A 19,078-nucleotide genomic window follows, 5' to 3' on the forward strand; every position below is an offset into this window, starting at 1 on the left:
GTGCTTGTGGTAATCTATTTATTTATGTACCTACACTCACCCAAAGGGCATTACAGCAGGGAAATAGTTGGTTGCCTTCGGCCAAGTTGCACAGCGCGCTATAATATTATCACTGAAGCGTGGCTTCGGCAGAAGACGGAAATAAACCTGCCAATAAGATGTTTCTAGACCTATAGCTCCTGCTTAAATGGTAAATAAGCCCGGTAAGCACGTTACGAGAAATTAGGCATTTTGCCTAATGTTATGGTCTCTAGTGACAACATCACGTAAGTTGTCAGCAGCCGACTTGCCTTTAAGATTTGTGTTCTGCGCTCAGTGTATTTCGCACTTAATGTGAAAAAACTTGGAGCACGCTTAAGCTTCGCTGGAACGCGATAGTGTTATTGGACGCCGTTGACGCCGACACCGACACCGTATTTTCAGCGACATGGGGCCCGATCAAAATTTGGAAAGGCTCGGTTTTCAACATTCCCCTCAATGTTGCCTAGAACCAAGGTACAGCGAAACACCATCAGAATTGGAGGACGCTTAATCTTCGCCTTTGAGAGTGGAACGTGATTGCACTTAAAGATCCCTGGCTACTTATCAGGCTTTTTCTCGTATATTCAAATTACAATCCGACGCTATCGCGTCTGCAGGTTGTGGTTAAGTCGTACTTTACGATTTTCCTGACGGATTTTACTTTGAGAAATTCAATTTTTGCTCACTAGCGCCTTGCGCCACGCCAAGGGCCCGCCCGGTCGGGGTGCTTCGGGATGATGTGGTTCGGCATGATTGTTTTCGCCAGACGACGATGCTTAACGCCGACAACGACGCCGACGCCGGATTTTCTGCGACACGGGGCCCTTAACGCTATCGCGTTAAAACGAACCATTCACGATAGAATTTTTATTAAGGTGGCCGGAACCATCCACGGCCGCTTGGATCATGTGATGCGTAGCTGAAGAACGGGTTTCTGGTCCCACTATGGAAGGCAACAGCGGGCAGTGTAGCGGAGGGCGGCTAAGGGAGGCAATATGTCCCCATTGTGCGCACAGAGATATTCATTCTGGTATGCTCCAAATTGTGAGTGATTATTGGATAGATCTAGAGCTTCGCATAACATATCATTCGACGATGAAGCGGCATTTTTGAACCGACTATTCAGAGCACATGAAATCAACAAGTGTTCATAATGAATGGCCCTCGTCCGCACGCTGTCTATAAGGGGGAAAATGTGGTGCTATTTTCGAGATCTTTCGGGCATAACGCAATGTGTATAATAACTACTGCGTTTCGCTACTTAGTTACGAACTTCATCAAAGCTTTCAGCATGATGGATGTCTGAACACCACCCTTAGCTCAGCCGTAGCGGTCACAAATAACTTAATCACTCAGCTGAAATCAGCAGAATAAATTGTAATTTGATCCTACTTTTAATTTGACTTTAGTGTGCGTGCGTCCATTTAAACTAGCAAAAAAAAAGGACGCCAGCAACTGTCTTCAAACAATAATGCTCTTCACATGTATGAAAACGAGGTTTACAACTTGTACACGACATGATGCTCCATACACGATGTTTACATAGTGTGCTGCGAGCCACTTAGAGGGTTGCGCTGTTGTCTGAAGGAATCTTTTTCCGTAGGCTAGTACATTGCCTCAGGCATCTGACATTGTGTAGGCAAGTCAAATTTCCGTCTAGTTAGCTCTAACTTATTTCTCACCACAGAGTCGTCGTGGCAGTTGCTGCCGTAGTAGACCTTCATGAATGCTTGTATCTCTTTTCCTTGGTGGAAAGCAGCAATTTCACCCAGCTTCGTGTGATCTGGCTTCGGGAACTTGGCGGAAGCTTCGAGGCATATCTGGAAGCGTAGCGAAGGAAAACGCAGTGTTAACTTGCTTGGTCATCCGTGTAAAGTGAGTGTCGAGAGTTGACAAGTGTCACAGCATTGCTTTTCAAACTCGTGAAAGAGGTTGTCACTCTGCTGAGGAAGAAACGCACGTGAGATGAAGCCGAATTTATACCACCAAACCAAGCCCCGGAAAGTAAAGCTAGTTTCGGTTTCAAGGAACATGCGCGCTCCTAGCGGTTGCCGGACATCCTAAGTTATTTTTCTTATTTCTCTTTTGTGAATTTTATATCGGGCGAAGCGCGGAAAGTGGTCGCCATCGTGTGTCCGTCGAGCTTGCCTCCGCTCACCCTTGCCACTCGCTCAGCGATATCACAAGTCAGATCGCGCTTGGTCGTGTGCTTCGGTTGTCGTCCCAAGTGTGAAGATGGGAAAGATAAGAAAGAGAAGCTTGATCAGGCGTGCAACGAACGGAAGAGGCAGGAAACCAGGTCGACCAAGCATTAGACGAAGATGGCTAAATCGGGGCATCACATGTGTTGCGCGGCTCTGTGGTGTTCGAACGCCGGGAATTCCAGTTCTGCGAAAGTTTTTCAGGTTTCCTAATGACCACAGGTAAGCACAAGTATTTCACTCTATTTTCCGAGCAGGTATTCATTTTGCATGAGTAAACCAGTTCTGTGCAAGCCTGAGTGGAACTGACATAAAGGCAGTGTCGCTCGACTCATTCGTCATGACGGCAGCCCATCTGTTGCCGGTGAAATACTTGTAATGAAGGCTTGAGTGCGCTGTTTTTGGGCTATACATTTTGTTCACTCTTTGTCGACATGCACAGCCAAGGTTAAAAAAAAAGAAAAAGAAAGACGCAGCCGTGGTGGTTAATAATTTTCGCATTGGTTTGGATCTTCTGGAATCTATTTTCACTCATTATGTACGAATTTCCGTTGTGACTGAAAATTGCTTCTGTCACATTGTCACTTTCGCACTGCGTGGAGGTGCAGTCTTTTTCAGTACCGAATGTGTGAATAAAAACAAAAGCGTTCAAAGTTTACTTGTGTAGAGTTTTGGTTGGCTGAGAAATCGGCTAGTTTTAGTTGATGCACTTCAATACACACGAACAAAATTAACGATTGATGGTGCCAGGAAGTTATTTTTTTTATGCTACCCCCCACTATATCTGTGGACTAGTTGAAGTGTAGCCCTAAACGTAACCGCAAGTTAGGACTTTCAAAGCGACTACTTTCACGAAATGACGAAGTGTAATATATTAACCGCGAATATTGGTAATTGACAACGACTCGCTATATAAACATTCTTCATTATAATTGCTTGGCACTGGTGCGTACGAGCAATGTCCCGAGTGGTTTAGAAAATGAATAGCAGCTTGCAAGGTAAACCTGGTAGGAAGAAAGCGCCTTCTAATACACGACACACTTCAGCGGGTTCTGCTCCGCGATTAGGCCAAAGTCGCCGCACGGCCAGCGGACCTGCAAGACAGCACGAACACAGTCCGCTTGCATGCGAAGTGGGAAAGGAGGGCTTCAGCAGCAACCCTCCTCCTCCCGGCTGCGCGCCCTCTCCCTCTACCTTCTAACCTCATCAGTGATGTCATGGAGGCATTGTTTTGTTTGTGAATTATGTCCAATAGGATATCCGGCAGCCGCCGGTAGTGGCAGCAGCGCTGCCGCCGCGTATCGGCATGGGACCGAGCGTCCCATGGGAGGTATAGGGAGTTTCCGGCCCCTGACCCCACTTTGCCACATGAAAGAAGCAACTACTTTTGTTCTCCTACAGGTTATATTAAATGTACTACAATAACATAGGCACATCAGCCCAGTTCTGCATAGAGTGTTTTTTTTTTTTTTCTTCCAATACTGGAGCTGTCTCCTCGATCACTTAAGGAAAAAACTTTAGACGCTTAAGCTTCGCCTTTAAGAGTAGAACGCGATAGCATTCTAATGCTTCACACATTTCCGGCAACTGCAGCTTATGGAACCTTATTATTACTGGGAAACGCTTGCGGCAAACGCTATGCACGAAGGCTAAAGTCCCTATATAAGAAAAGTACCGCCATCTACTCTTTCCTCCACCGCCTCCTCTCCTAAAGCGCTTGCTTCTTTCTTTACTTTTTGCTTGTGAAAGCCAAGTCGACGGTGGCGCACCTAGAAAGTCCACGTTGAAGCTTTCAGGCCGGGCGCGCGCCGCCGCCGCCGCCGGCGACTGCGGCTGCGCAGAGGACTTTCAACATGGCTCTGAGGCGGAAAAAAAGAAAATATAAAGAAGTGAAAAGCGCGCGCTATCATCGTCCAATCTGAGATACAGGAGAGAGAGAAGCGGCGTTTATCAAAGGATGGCGGTACTTTTCTTATATAGGGACTTTAACGAAGGCAAGCTTACAACTTCTGGTGTTGCTACAAGGAACCAAGCGGAGCCCACAGCCCGCGCTGCTCTGTGATTAGTAGAAACGCGGCGCGCGCTTCGCTGTGATTGGTAGAGAATTTTCGCTGACAGCCAACGCACGGTCAACGCACCAACGCTGACGACGACGGATTTTCCACGTAACGGGGCCCTTAAAGATATCGCTTTAATATTTTCAGCTTTACGCAAATTAACATCCAACATGACGACTTTCTGAAGCGGCAAGCATCTTTCGATAATTGGACTCGTTAATCGGGAGACGCAAAAATGACGCTGATTGACGGTCTGCCCTTTCTTTAATCACAAGCGGTTACGCGGCTGCTGCCATTCAGTGTACTCAGCAAATGATATCCGCGAAAGCTATCAACCGTATGAGCAAGCACAAACTTCGTACGTTGTTTAGCACAACAGAAAGGATGCTGAAAAATAAAATGATTCACCTTGGTGTGGTTATGCTCGGACGCTGAGAACGGCTGCCTGTCGTAGTGAAATAGCAGCTTGTGGCGGAGCAGGTCCTTACTGAACGAGTATCTAAGTTCCCAGGTGAGTTTCCTCTCCCTGCTGCCGCCCCTGAAAGGCCAGGCTTCCCAGCACCGCATGCGTGTACGGACGCTCCGAGCCTTCTGCGGGCAGGTCTTCCAGGCCGAACGTTGTCGGCCTCTCTGTGTCTTCTGGCTTGTACAAGTGGTGAGAAAGGTCCAGCTCCTACCTGCAACATGACAGTTGAATAGTACATCTTCCATTTTTCAAGCGCATTCGAAATACGGCGCGTTTATACCGCATTTTCTCGAGTAATGCTCGCGCCCCTCATATTGGTCATCAAAAAGATTTTTTCCCTTCGAAAAATTATCGCACCCTCGGAAACCGCTGCAGGGTACTATTTTCGACATGAGTCAGTTCCGCCATGTTTTCAAGCTCGCCATCCTGTCAGTTTTGATTGACCCAAAGGGCTGCACGGCGTCTCTGGCTCAAGATGGCGCTATTGCATAATTTAACAATATCGCGGTACTTGCTGATGTCCGGAATAGTACCCCCAGTCAGCGATGATAGACCATGGCAGCAAAACACTATCTGGTAAGCATCATGCACACTATCGGTGCGCGCCCAACACAATCCAATCTAAACCACATGTGGCTGAGCTTTCCACATTTTTTTTTCTGAGGTAACTGCTATTTGGAAGTATTTTTTTTTCTTTTTTTGCTTGAACTTAGCGGCTGGCCTGAGAACCCCGATTTACAGCCACTTCATTTTATTTTTCTATTTAACACCTGGAATGTGCCCTCGGAAAATTTTATCCACGTAAAAAAATATATCGTACTTCACACCCGTTTTCAGGGAGAACAAAGTGCCAGCATTATGCGAGTAAATACAGTACATGTTCTATCCGCGCACTGCATTCCTTAGGTGCCATTCCAGAGCAACACTAAGTCAGTGCCTTTTGATGAAGTCTTTCTAAGGGCGGGCTTAAGAAAGGTTTTTCTTAGCGCCGAAAACGAAGACCACGGTGCCATTTCGTCAATTTTAAGCCTGAACCGGAGTTGCGGTACGTTACTGTGACGACAAGAATTCCAAAGTATCCTCGCATGTTTTCGTCTGTCTTGTTCAGCGATGACTCTCCAAACCCATCAGCCTTTCTTTTAATGTTTAACTTGTTTCCAGCAAACGCCCTTCAAATCTCATAACTTTACGAGAAACTAGGGCGGGAACATGAATCTGTCTTTTGTCGTTGTGCCTTTTCTGGTTTACCAAAACCATTCACGGTAAGACTGACGTTTCTAGAATTACAGACGCGTAATTTATCACTCTGGCTTAACATTCCTAGTTTGCAAAGTGTGTGTGGTTTTTTTTTTCTTGTGTGTACGAAGCGGTTATCAAATTTTCATAGCTTTCGCTGAGTTCTGGCAAGTGACTTCTGCTCTTACTACGCTGTTGCGCAATTTCGCAGTAGAACTGGCGATCGCCGGGCTAGCCGGTTGAGGAGCCATGGTCAGAGTAATAGGAGTGCGCGCAGGGCGAAATATAAGAAGATGAGAAGGCGCACACCAAAGACTGAGTGACGTCGAGCCACTTTATGTACAGCCAAAAAACAAAAAAAAAAAACCCTTTTACTTGCTGAAAGAGACACGCCCAAACCCGCCTGTAATAAGCAGAGCAGGTCAACAATAAACTGATTTGCTCAATGATCAACTATCAGCGAGGGCGTTGATGTAGATGACGGTTTTCTACATGTTCACACGCCATATACTACGAGAATTAGATAGAAGTTAGGCCTTGTGCTATTTGTTTATGTATTTATTATTTAAACTGCAAGCGACTGTCATGCGTTTGGCTGGGAACTGCTACATAACTGAAATGTATCACTTAACCAATAATCACCCTACATTTATTTAACAATTTAAAGTTGTGGAGAAGCCGGTGACATAAATTGCATGTTGCCGACATTTCCGATCCGTAATAAATAAATCAGTCAGTCTGTCAGGGCTCAGAAACTAAAAGGCTTAGGACTAGTTGGAAGCGACAGGAACTAAAATGTGTGTAAAAAGCTCATTGTTATTTGCACATTTGGTTGTACGCACTCACCAAACTCAGCGGGTCGTGCTCAGCTGGAAGGACTTGCATGCGGAAAGCTCGCGGACTCCAGCGTGGGTTGACGACAAGGTATTCAATCTTCTCGCGGAGGTCCATACCGTGAAAGAACTCTCGCAGGTTTGCCCTGAGATCCCTCTTGAGCGCGTATCCCTGGAAATTTACGGACTACTCCCAGCGAGCCGTTCAGGTATGTCCTGTCGAACTGCGTCGAAGAGATAACAAGAACTTTAAGCATGTGGTGTTGAACTGTTCTTCAGCAGAAACACAAATGTAATTTGCTTTTTAGAGCCTCACGTTATGCTACCGACATTTTATAGTTATTTCCTGGCTGACAGGAGTAGTGAAGGCTTTCGATCAAGATAGCGCTGTAGCGTCTGCGCGCGCTTCGGATACCAAACACGTCCTCGCTGGTACCTCAGGCTCGTTAAAGTGTTTTTGCCTTTCTCACGGTCGTTGTAGCCAGGCAGGCTTCTATCTTTTCTTACGAGCGCAAAGAGAAGCACAACATTAAATCATCCTGGAAGCTACATAAACTTCGACGAAGCATCGGAAAATACCCGGAAAACATATTTCCTTACTACCATTTGCGTAAAATTATTTTTCTGTTTTGCCTGGGGAATAGCTGCCTGGTGGCTTTAAAATCAGGGCAGATCTTAGTCACATAAATTTCTTTTTCTAGAATCTGATGCTACGCAAAATTTTATGCAAAATTGCAGACTCTTAGTATAAACTATGAGGTTGCGCTTCAAATTTGAGTTCAAAAGGTTTCTAGAAGTCTGTACTAAATCTGTTCGTGTGTTCATAATAAGCCCTTTCCACCTAATCTAGTCGAGCGTTCAGTGATACTTGAACTAGCAGGTCGTAACGAACCAAGTAGAGATCTTCGGCGTTGTGAAGAGAAAATCCGGGCAGCGCCTTGGGCTCCTCGATGGAGCTTCTATCGTACGGAAGCTGGAACGTGAACGGCACGAAGTGGTAGCTGAACAAGTCGACAGGCTGGCGTCACGGGTCGCTTGACGCTCAGCTTGTGGTGGACCGGGTCCAGTGTCACCTGCAGCTCCAGGGGTAACGAGAACAGCTGGCGCGAATCGTAGCCCGAGCCCAGTGACGTCCGGTTGAAGGTGAGCGCGATGCCAAGCATCTTGTACGACCGGGTCTCGTGCCTGTCAAAGTTGGGGGCAAAAAAAAAAAAAAAAAAAAAAAACAGCATGTGATGCGCCTTGAATAAAGCAAGTGTTGCGGAGACACGAACAGGTCAGATACTAAAAAAAGTCAACGCAATGTTGAAAACTGCGCAAGTAAAGAAAATAATAACGTAAGAAATTGGACAAGGTCGAGCATAGCCTCCCGAATCTGGCGGCGCGTGCAAATCAGTTTGGACGCATAGTTTGGGCTGATTACATCGGCCCCGAGGCCACAAAAAAGATCAATCAGGCTTCGCGTGAGAAGGAAGACACATTACTTTCCTAACAACTGTCACTCTTACGAGTACTGAAAGCAATGATACCAAAGAACAATTTGACTAGACAGAGATGAGGTAGATGTGCGGCTCGCTTTACAACAAAAATGGCAGTTTTATGTCATAAGTTAACGGGTGTGTACCACGGGAAAAGGGGGGAAGCGGAACGTCAAGAGAGGCTAGGTCTACTCATAGGCATTTAAGATGTTTCTTTCAGAATGGCTACATTATGTAGTAATCAATGTAGATATCACACGTGGATTCTGGTTTTGGTAACGTGAGTTTGTTCAATTACATTCTTTCTTGTGCTGCATGCCCACGAGAAAACGAGCATATTCTTGGTTTGCTTCGGCCCCTTATGACATCCTGCAGCTTATAAAACCACGTAACCGCTCCTTGTTATTTGAATTCAGACGCGTGAGGAGTGATTGGCTCAAGGACAACACCGGAAAGTGCATTTAAGGACACTGCTTACACAAAGTGCCTTTTGAAGTCCACCACAAACTTGCCGTCTTCGGTGTGCTCAAAGTCCAGCTTGGCCCGGTTCCCGTAGGTGAACTCAGCCGTCTTGATGTCAAAGTATGTGGGGATGCCAACTTCAGTGGGCACGAGTACTATGAGGTCTTCGACGAGGTGGAAGTGCTTCGAGTGTACCTCCTCTCCAAGCACGTGAGCCAGCGCAGCCGCCGGAGGTTCTGCGATGGCGAATTTATAACTCAGGCCACTACAGGTACTTGTTACGTAACTGTACTCGCGAGAAGTTACTTTAAGTGGAAACTTCACACAGACCGAAGATAGCTCGTACACAAGGTGAACGACACGAAAATAACGAGACGGGACGAAGCGATGACTTCCAACAGTTTAGTGATAGGTGATGTAACTACGTAGATACATTGGCCAAGAGGCATATGCGCACGCATAGAAAGTCAGGGCTATGGAAAAACTGAAAGAACACGCGGATCCACTGATAAGACAAGTAACAGAAGCACGCAATGATAAAATTTCACGATCATGGGATTACCAACATGGCCACTTGCACTTCCTTCAAACGGAGGTAAACTCAAGAGTTCCTTATTACTATCGATGTAAAACATAAATCTTCCCGTTAATCAACAGCCGAACCAACTCGTATGAAATGTGGCGTATAAAAAAGCTAAACTATGATGACTTTTGGGTGCATATACTGACTAAGCCTTCAGTTTGTTCGCGAAAATTGCTGGAAGTCAGCCAAGAAGTACGTGCTTTTTGTTGAAAGCGCCTAATTCATTAGCAAACTGAGCGCGCAGCTTAGAATAGACAGAATGGGTGGCGCACGTCGCACACATAACTTGGTGCTCGGCTGTAATTTGTGACTGCGCGTTCGCCACAGCAATGTATTCGTGGCTGAATCAGTCGAATTATCCCCCCCCCCCCCCCCCAGAAAAAAAAAAGACACACAGGCTGGCTTAAGAATTTGCAAGGCTGTTTGAAGTTCACAAGTGCATCAGTTCATTTGGGAGATAAATGAAATAGTAAAGGCGTGAAGTTTAACTAAAATTAGTCCTTCGGCTTGCTGCACTACACTTGGGGGAGAAGCGATGGCGAACGTAAAATAATATGAAAGAATAGCGAAGAAATGAAGCAAATGCGCGATTAAAAAAAAAATGGAGAGGACGGGCAACACAGCCGCATCATATTCTAGATAATTGAAGCTGTTATTCAAACGTAGGAACTTCAATGGCGCCTTGATCGACTTCCAGTGTGTCGATTGTATAAACCGACACTCCAGGATTCTCTGCTTGTTCGGGTGAATGTTATGTACCCGCTTCCCGTCATTCCATGCTGGCTCGCGCCACATTTGCCTATGGTATTCTGGTATCGAAACTCTCCCTTATCACGTCACATGCTTATTGCTAATAACAGCTGTCACCATCGTGCGCGCAAGTCAGTGATGCTATTCACTAGGCTTCCGCTCCGACAACACTAATGGCGAATTCGGAAAATCGATTCGTCGAATTCGGCTTAAGTTCGCTCACTAGCAAATGACCTCAAGAGGATGGCGCAGGTGGACTGCGCACCACGCCGCTCCCCTGCCCTAGACAATCATGTTCGAGGCATCTAAAGACATTCGGGCCAATGGCATTAGCTAGTCCGTACGCGTAAAGAAAGGGCTCATCCCGACTGCGTGCGTTCCTTACCGTTAGACTGGACTGCCGCGAGCGCTGATTCGTCGAACTGAATCAGCTTCACGGAGTGACCAAAGATTTGAAGGTTGAGCCGTGCGTACGCTGGCTCGTATTCGCGGTCGGCGATGGGAAGCTGCAACAGACGAAAAAAAATATACAGCTATTATAGACGCGTTGTCTTAATTGTGAAGTATTTTTGAGCTAGCTCGTTTCGCACAACTCTTCGCGACAGTACAAATACCGCGAATGATAACATCGTACACAAGGTACACTGTCCGTTAGACCGTAAGAATCCATAACGGGAATATCGGCTGTCTTTTTTTTTTCGGAAGTAACAGTTTTACCAGCACTCAACACCACTTCAGAGAACTTTCGCTCTGTTTGGTGAAATATGTTAACTCTGATTACGCAGAAACACATTGGCAGTACTATAGAGACTGGAAAGCGATGATGAAGTGAATGTGAAGCTCGTTTAGGGGGCATGACCGAGTGCAAGAGCATTCCCTAGTATAATCCCATCTCTGCATGGTTCCCTCGCCTACAGGTGCGTCGCTCATTACATTTCCGTCGAGATGAAAAGGCAGACTGATGTCCGCGACACCTAAATAACCAAGTGCGCCTCCAAGTGTGTTAACCTCTCTCCATCATCAATTCAGTAGCGCTCCCTAGTAATTGTGCCACCTTGACACAGTCCTAGGAAAAATTTGAACCACGAGATCATCATGCCACAGTCTCAAGACCACCCGCGCGAGACGAAGTGACCGCTGGTCTCCGGAATCGGCATAATGTGAGCCGCCATTCAGTACTCCTCCTATTACCTTCTCTTGGACGCAGTCAAACGTTTTGCTAGGCTTTCAATGCTAGCCTTTTGGTATGCCATCTTGAAATACCAGTGCAGTGGAAACATGACGAGGATCCGTGAAGAGCAGATGAAAGCACAGACTAGCTGGCGCGAGTGTCTGTCTCTGTATTAGTGCTACCCTTTCGCGCTCCAAGAAGGCGTTTCACCCAATTCGGAGGCCGTTGCCAACCTCTGTCTAATGTATTGAAATGTTTTCCTTAAAATAATCACAATTCACAAATACCGCTAAAGACAAGCCCGTCTCTAAAGTGGCCACCGCAAGGCGGTGAGTGCCAAAGGAGAACGCGAAGCAGTCAACGGTTTGACGTGAGAGCGTTTCGCTGCTTTCTTTTAAGCTGTGCCTACAAGATCTGAAATTTCGTCTAGTTTTTAAGAATTCTTACTTTACTTAAAGCGTAAATAAAGAAAACGAGGACATAAGAAGGTAGACCAGACAGGACGAGTACTCGTTATGTTGGTTCTTCCTTCTTGTGGTCTTTTTTTTTTTCTGCGTTTCAAGTCAAGTATGAAAGCTCTGCCTTATAATTCCTTTCCATTGGCTGTATTGCGTGCAAACGTTTGAATCGCATTGTCTCACCGCCTGCTCAATGTGCTTGCGGCTCGTCTCCGAGGCGCTCCGAGTGAAGCGGCGCCTGCCGAGCACATTCCACAGGTTCTTGGTGGAACCCGGATGTGGGCCCAACAGAGCGTTCACGAGCCTGTCCAGACCCCACTGCTCGAAGCTCAGTGCGAAGACCTCGTACACATTGCCAGCGGCGTACGCCTGGGTGGTGGCGTAGACGCTCTGCGGCAGGAAGCTGTCCTCGGAGCGTATGACGGACAGGACGCTCAAGCTGCCGGTGTCGTACTCGCCTGCGCGAAAAACACAGCAATGCTCTAAGAAGGAAAGACTAGCGTACTTGGTCGAAAGAGTTCCAAAAGATGGAAACATTTTTAAGCATGTACGGAAGCATGTCCGGGTGTGTGAACAAACGTGCTCCAAATTTTTTTGCGGGTCGCAATCATTTTTTGTGTTCCTGAGCTTATAGACCAAAGTGTGACTGTGTTCCCAAAGAGCTGTCGAATAACATCCTGATGAGGTTTCGTGTTCTCGTTTCGCAATCCTAGGTGGCGACGCCATCTCGCGGGTTCTGAAAAACTCTTTAAGGGAGCTTTTCGTCGTAGGGCACAATCCAGCGGTTTGCCAAATGTGATGCCGACGGCATATGACGGAGTGAAAACCAAATTTCTTTTACGGTTGTCACTTCGGCTTTGATAACGAAAAAAAATAAGACTAATCCATATGAGAACGCATAAAAGGTCCGAAAAGGTTGTGATTCCGTGCTGTCTTTCGTTAGGCTTAGTTCCTATAACTCGGTAAACGATAGATGTTGAGTTCTTACTGCCTGAGTCAGTACCTCTGCGTGGCCATAGGACGCGTAATGTCACGGTTGCGAGAGCTTCGAATCTTAAAAGGGCAGGTGCGTGTTTTGTACGCCTTTTTCTCGCACCATGGATATCTACCAACTTGCTCAGTTTGTTGCCAACCTTATTTGCGTGCGAGGTGACGTCATAGTTCGCGCAGGGACATGGTCTGTGGTTCAGAACAAAGTTCTGGCTTCAAATATCTCTTTACTAAGCCAATATCCCCGGGATATTTATACTGTGAGGAAGAACATCGGCACTTTGAACAGCCCCGTTGCCATCGTGTCGCTCTTACCCAGTTCGCTCCCTGGCTACGCCCTACCTGCTGGTGCTGCGTTTGTCGCTGCCGCTCTACGACCCGAATTAAACCCCCTTTTCAATTGGTGAAGGTGCTGGGTACGGCAGGAAGTCTGGAACATCGCAACCGGACACTACAGCCTGTCTTTGTTATGCCGGAAGAAGGACCACCACAACCCGCTGCCCCGGTGAATACCTTGGTCTGCCCTGGCCCGTTACGTCAACGCGACCCACCCATCTTCAGTGGTACAGAAGAGTATGACGTAGAAGAGTGGCTCGCTGACTACGACCGGGTGAGCACCCACAACAACTGGACGACACCTAAAAGCGGAATTACGTGCCGTTTTACTTGAGCGGTGTCGCCAGCGTGTGGCTCCGAAACCACGAACGTGATCTCACGACAGTGGGCGGCCTTCAAAGCTAGCGTAACGGAGGTATTCGGGCGCCCCGCCGTTCGCAAGCTTCGCGCCGAGCAACGTTTGCGTGGTCGTGCGCAACGAAGCGGGGAGACATTTATCAGTTACATAGAAGATGTTGTCGACCTCTGTAACCACAATGACGGCCGCACATGGCTCTTAGTCGTGTCCCGCCACCTTCGAAACGATTTATGCTCCGCTTTTCACTCCGACCCCCAGTGCGGTCACGGCGGAGTGTCACACGGCTTCGCCTCCGCTACTATTGGCGCGGTATGTACACCTTCATCCGCAAATACGTACGCTCCTGCATTGCCTGCCAGCGACGCTAATGTGTCTCGCGTCTCTCCACCGCACCTCTCCAGCCACTTCCCTGCCCAGCTCACCCATTTGTCCGTGTCGGGGGGTGATTGTGAGGAAGAAGATCGGCACTTGATTGTTCAGAGTGCCGATCTTCTTCCTCACAATACGTATATACAGTGGCCGAAACCCTCAAGTATAAAGCGAGGCATGCGAAGGAAGACACACGTCATCAGTTGCTGGAATGTCCACGATATGATACTGAAGACGCCATCTGATAGGCACCCTAATTACAATAGGACCGCAAGCCCATAACCATTACAAATATCCTAGGCCCATGGCCAAGAAATACATTACAATGCCGAGTGCTAGTGGCCCTGCAAAGCTTTCAGGCCGGAAGTTATATTGTTCGAAATTATTGAGTTTTTATTCATTTCTGTACCCATAACCATTCGAATTTTCGTGACCTGACTTCGCGATTTCTGTATTTAGCTTATGACAGTTGACATTACGTTCTACGGTGTCATGTGAATATATTGTGATTAGTGTTTGTTTTATGGGAGATTACTTTCGGTTCTAAAGTGCTGTGAGTTGTCTCTTCTACATTTATGTGAGATTACACTATGCTCAAATTTGTTTTTAATGTGATTCTTCGGGTGAACTGTTTCAGTGCATTTACGTTACCTCACTGACTTTTTTTTTGTTACTACCTTTCTTTTGTTCAGTGCTGGCTTGTTATGTCACACTTACTACGTACTTGTATGAGAAAAAAGAGCAGCTGGTGTTGCATAGAAGTGCCGACATCTATGAAATGCCATGGACTAAAATAAAATAAGAAAGAATAAAAGGAAGTAACTTACGGCTGTATCCAGTACTAGCGTACGCGGAGGACTTCGTGATGTCCACTGGCTTGGAGAGCCTTCGCACGTTGTCCCACAGCGGAAGTACGTAGCGCAGCTTCTCGACACTGCGAGAGATGTCACCGTTGGTCAAATGTACACCTCGGAACGGAACACGCACCACTTATGTTCATCATTTCTGAAATACGATCACGTTTATATGTCATTTGGCTGTCTACAAGCAGAGATCGGGGCAAGCTTCCGGTTTCCCTCGCAGAAATACAGTGGCTCTGTCGAGCACAAGTATTGAGGCAAAATAAGAGCCCGCATACTTTTTCAAAAGGTTTTTTCCTTGCAACTAATCGAAAATTTACAAATGATATACAAATAAATGGCAAATTATAAATATCTCGTCTTGACGCATGTTACACTTTCTTTTTTTGAAAACATAGAGAGTAGCATATACTATCTTGAGCCAACATGAAAAAACACTTTTATTTATTTATTTATTTATTTATTTATTTATTTATTTATTTATTTATTTATTTATTTATTTATTTATTTATTTATTTATTTATTTATTGCAGAGTTGGAACTCTTTTGAAGTGGCAGACTCACTGCTGCCAAGGCGCGTGCAGACACGCGTATAACTAAAATATTGATGTGCTTAGACTTAAGTGCACGGATGGATACTTGAGTGCACGTTCGAGATAATTAGTCCCAGGTAGTCAAAATTAATCAAGAGGCCTCCAGTACGTCGCCCCTCACAGCCCGCATGCTGCATTGGGCCGTTAACCGATTATGCTCATTTATTTAAAATTAATTACTTCGATTGCCACCAATCGGTTGTAACCTTCTTTTAGGAACATATATAGCAGCCCATTACTTTTACCGATGCTAGAATCAAAAGAACATCTCTCTGAAAATTTTCAACTGACGGGATTCGCACCGACGATCCGGCGCCGTGCGCCGGTGCGCGATTCAGAGCAGTAATTAAAGATTTAGGTAATTGCAAATAATTATTAAATTGAACGGCACCAACAAAACGTTCACTGGCGGCTACTGTTCTCGACAGTGAACAATATGCACTTGGTTATGTCTTCGCGTAGAATGGCCCGTCCTTTTTATACAGGCGGTGCATGATACCTGGGACGTGCACCCTGAATGAGGGGGTGTGTCGAGTGAGATCCTGAAAAACACTTTGCAACGTGGTGAACGTGGTTTACAACCAAATTGTTTTGTTTTTCGTCTTTGCTTTATCACGGACGTATTCGTTTTTATTAAGTCTACGGCACGGTACTCACAGGTCCTGAACGCAGGGGAACTTTGAGTCGGCGATGGCGCGGAAGGTGCTGCTGACGTAGGACACGAGGTGGTCGCTGGGGTCGTCGATCAGACTTCGCGCGATGTGGCGCAGTATGAAGAGGTCCGGATCGCTGAACATGATGTTGATGAACGCCGCAGCTCGAACTACGTGGGGCTCGCTCGTGTTCTCGTAGATGGGCAGCACGACTGAACGCACCTGCGGCAGCCACAGGATCATTTCTATATCATATTTTATTCTAGCTTTTCTTTCGAAGCACAATTTCCAAAAGTCTGGATAATTCGGAGCGCGAACTACTGGGACACAGAGAAGGCACGAGTAAGGCAGGACACAGCGCTACTTGCAACTTAAAGTTTATTTCAGTTGCAAGTGCCTTAGCGCGTGTCCCAGTAGTCTGCGCTCCGAATTAGCCATGCTTCCATATCAACTCGCCCATTTTTCGCTTTTTATCAATTCCAACAGTCATTTGTTGAAGATAGAGCGATTCCTAACTTGCAGCTGGATTATATTGTGAAGTTTTCACGTATCAGTAGCGTCAAACAAGAAGCTGATTGCTAAAGATCAACTTATTGGTTTTGTCCATTTATTTCGCTTACAATCTTTGACGCCAAAACGTAGGAAAACCATCACTACTCCCTCCCTCTCCCTTCTAAACTGCCATACATATAACTTTGAGATCAGTTGATTAGTAAAGCTTTGACAGTGTCTAGATAAAGAGAGAGCGAGAGAGAGAGCCTTCTTATAGAAAATCTGAGAGATGTCCCGGAACTGCTCTGTTCCCACCTGCTACTCAGGGTTCAGGTAGGGGGAAAGGGGGACAAATGGGGAGGGGAAAAGCGAAGATGCTTACGATGAAGAGAACAGGCATGACGAAAAAAGTAAATACGAGTGTCAGCTCAGTCAGACACGCTTTAGGGGCTCCTCTACATAAAAAAATGACTTGGAAAGACAAAATACCGCGATATCAGTGAACCAACTGTTGACGTCACTGGCGCCATTCTACTTTTGTGGTCGTGTGCTGTTCAATGTTTGTAGTTTTTTTTTTTTTCGTGTCCAGTCCCAATGCGTCTTTAACTCCTGCCCATCATCCCCCCTCCCTCCACATAAACTTTGCTTGAACGGCTGTCTGGCCAGTACATTGAGCCTAGCTATATCCCGGATATAGGGCAATAAAACGTGGTTGCTTGCTGAGCAGGTCACGATACCAACGCACAATATATGATGCACTCGCAAACGGTTTAATGCGGTTTGTAACGTGCGCCGATACGGGAGGCCCTGCAAACGGCGCAGCACCCGCAATTCACATAGCAGTTAACGATTGCAGCTAACCAATAAGGGTTCACAGCAACATATCCGAAGTAACGTGCCAGGCGACCGGCCAGGCTAACATATTCAGCTTATCATTGAGTTCTCTATCTCGTTTAATGCGAAGTCATTGTATGGCTCATGTGGCGCAAAATCCGGCGTTGGCACGATGGTGCAAAAAGTCAAGGGAACCCAAGTGAGCCAATCGAGGCAGTAGATGACGTCAATTAAGGCAAAGTTAATTAAGGCATAGATAATTAGGGCGAAGTTAATTAAGGCGAGGTTACGCAGGGTTACGTAACATAGAGTTCATGGCACTCAAACCCACGACCATTGGTGGGAGGCGAACCCCTGACCTTTGGTGTTAAGGCGAAGTTAATTAAGGCTCGGTTAATTAAGATAGAGTTAGAATTAGGGCAGTCAAACCCACGACCTTTCGTGAGAGTCGAATCCTCGAACTTTGGTGGTCCCAATGCTTTCGCATTCATCCACGTGGGGATAACTAAGTGCCCCTGTAATTTTTTTTTCCTGTGATGGTTCCTGCCCTATTTTTGCGGAAAGGCCCACCAGAAGCCCCTCACTCATCTACGATTTTCTCGAGATACTTGTGGCAGACAAAAGTTTGAGAGCCACGGAAGAGCGCGCCAACAAGTTCACACTCACCAGACTCGGGTTCAGAGCCGCTGTGCGCGTCAGGGCCCACAGGGCAGCCGACCGGCGCGTCACGGGCTGGTTGTGGCGCGGATCGGCGAACCGCTGCAGGTACCGCACAGCCGCCGAAGTAGCCAGGTTGCCCGCCGCGTTGATGTAGTAGGTGACCCGCTGCTCGGACTTGGCCTTCACATCCTCCGGCGTCAACGAGTACTGCGGATGAAGCGAGGGCATGCGTGGAGGTAGCAGTTGGTATGCACGCATTTCAGACTGGCAGTCCCACTAGCATCTCGCTCACTCGCATCACTATTGTGGGTCCGCAGGAACCCACGCAGGCTCGACCACGTACAATAATGTACAATAATAGACAGCGCCTATTTTAATGCAGGAGCCACCATATTATTTTGTTCAATGACAAGGCTTTGCGGAGCCAAGGCGGACAACATCAGTGTGGATGCCTGCAAATGCTTTTCCTTCCTAGTGCTCTGGCTCCTTCATTCAGGTCTTGAACACTAAGATTAACGTTGGTAGTTTGTATTGTGCAATGCCATTGTCAGTAAGTGTAACTACAACTTTGGTATGTCTAAAGAGGTGCCGGAAATGCACACAGTATTGCACAGATTACACGACATCGTTAAGCATCACCCTTAGTGCAAAATGAAAAGCCGGAACAGCTAGTAGTTCATTTAGGAAAACTACTACTGCTTTTCCTATATGTGACAACGCATTTAGGATGCTATAATAACGATCTTTATTTCTTTCTCAGATAATGACCGCTATTATGCCGCTGCGGTTACTTTAAAAAAACACTGTTCAGTTAGTTTATTTTCTTATGTTTCATGAGATTGTAAAATATCCAACAATTTATCGTGTAAGCAACCGTACAGAAACTAATGTCTCACAAGCCTTGCAACAATCACTCACGGGATGCGGTGCAAAACAGCTTCGATTCTATCGCTGTTTTACCTAACATTCAGTCTGTTAGGTCAACACGCAAGGAATCCTTACACCTTTCGAAAGGTTCCTATTGATGGCACAGAAAAATGTACTCAGCCATAGACTTAGCTTAGGTAAAGGAAACACTCACGTTGAAGAAAAGCTCGACAATGTGCGGCGAGCAGAGACCGGAGTCAGCCTCGAGCAGATTGGTGGCCCTGTTGCATCTAGCTCCACCTGCCAGGGCACTCACAGCCAGGATGCAAGTGGATCGCAGCGACTCGCTG

At 46.6% G+C, this 19,078-nt stretch overlaps 1 protein-coding gene across 1 annotated transcript in view; it reads right to left on the reverse strand.

Moving 5' to 3' along the window:
- The window catches only part of LOC119433921 (uncharacterized), a 42,197-nt gene that overhangs the window by 7,797 nt on the left and 15,322 nt on the right, over positions 1 to 19,078 (reverse strand). The window contains 14 exon segments of the mRNA XM_037701202.2: positions 1,704 to 1,841; positions 4,688 to 4,822; positions 4,824 to 4,949; positions 6,822 to 7,001; positions 7,003 to 7,038; positions 7,707 to 7,832; positions 7,834 to 7,999; positions 8,771 to 8,990; positions 10,473 to 10,593; positions 11,900 to 12,174; positions 14,597 to 14,703; positions 15,880 to 16,097; positions 17,868 to 18,068; positions 18,943 to 19,078. The exon segment at positions 18,943 to 19,078 is cut by the window's right edge and continues 29 nt beyond it. Coding sequence (XP_037557130.1) covers positions 1,704 to 1,841; positions 4,688 to 4,822; positions 4,824 to 4,949; positions 6,822 to 7,001; positions 7,003 to 7,038; positions 7,707 to 7,832; positions 7,834 to 7,999; positions 8,771 to 8,990; positions 10,473 to 10,593; positions 11,900 to 12,174; positions 14,597 to 14,703; positions 15,880 to 16,097; positions 17,868 to 18,068; positions 18,943 to 19,078 — 2,185 coding nt within the window.

Source organism: Dermacentor silvarum, chromosome 11 (assembly GCF_013339745.2).
Source record: "Dermacentor silvarum isolate Dsil-2018 chromosome 11, BIME_Dsil_1.4, whole genome shotgun sequence".
NCBI classification, from domain to species: domain Eukaryota; kingdom Metazoa; phylum Arthropoda; class Arachnida; order Ixodida; family Ixodidae; genus Dermacentor; species Dermacentor silvarum.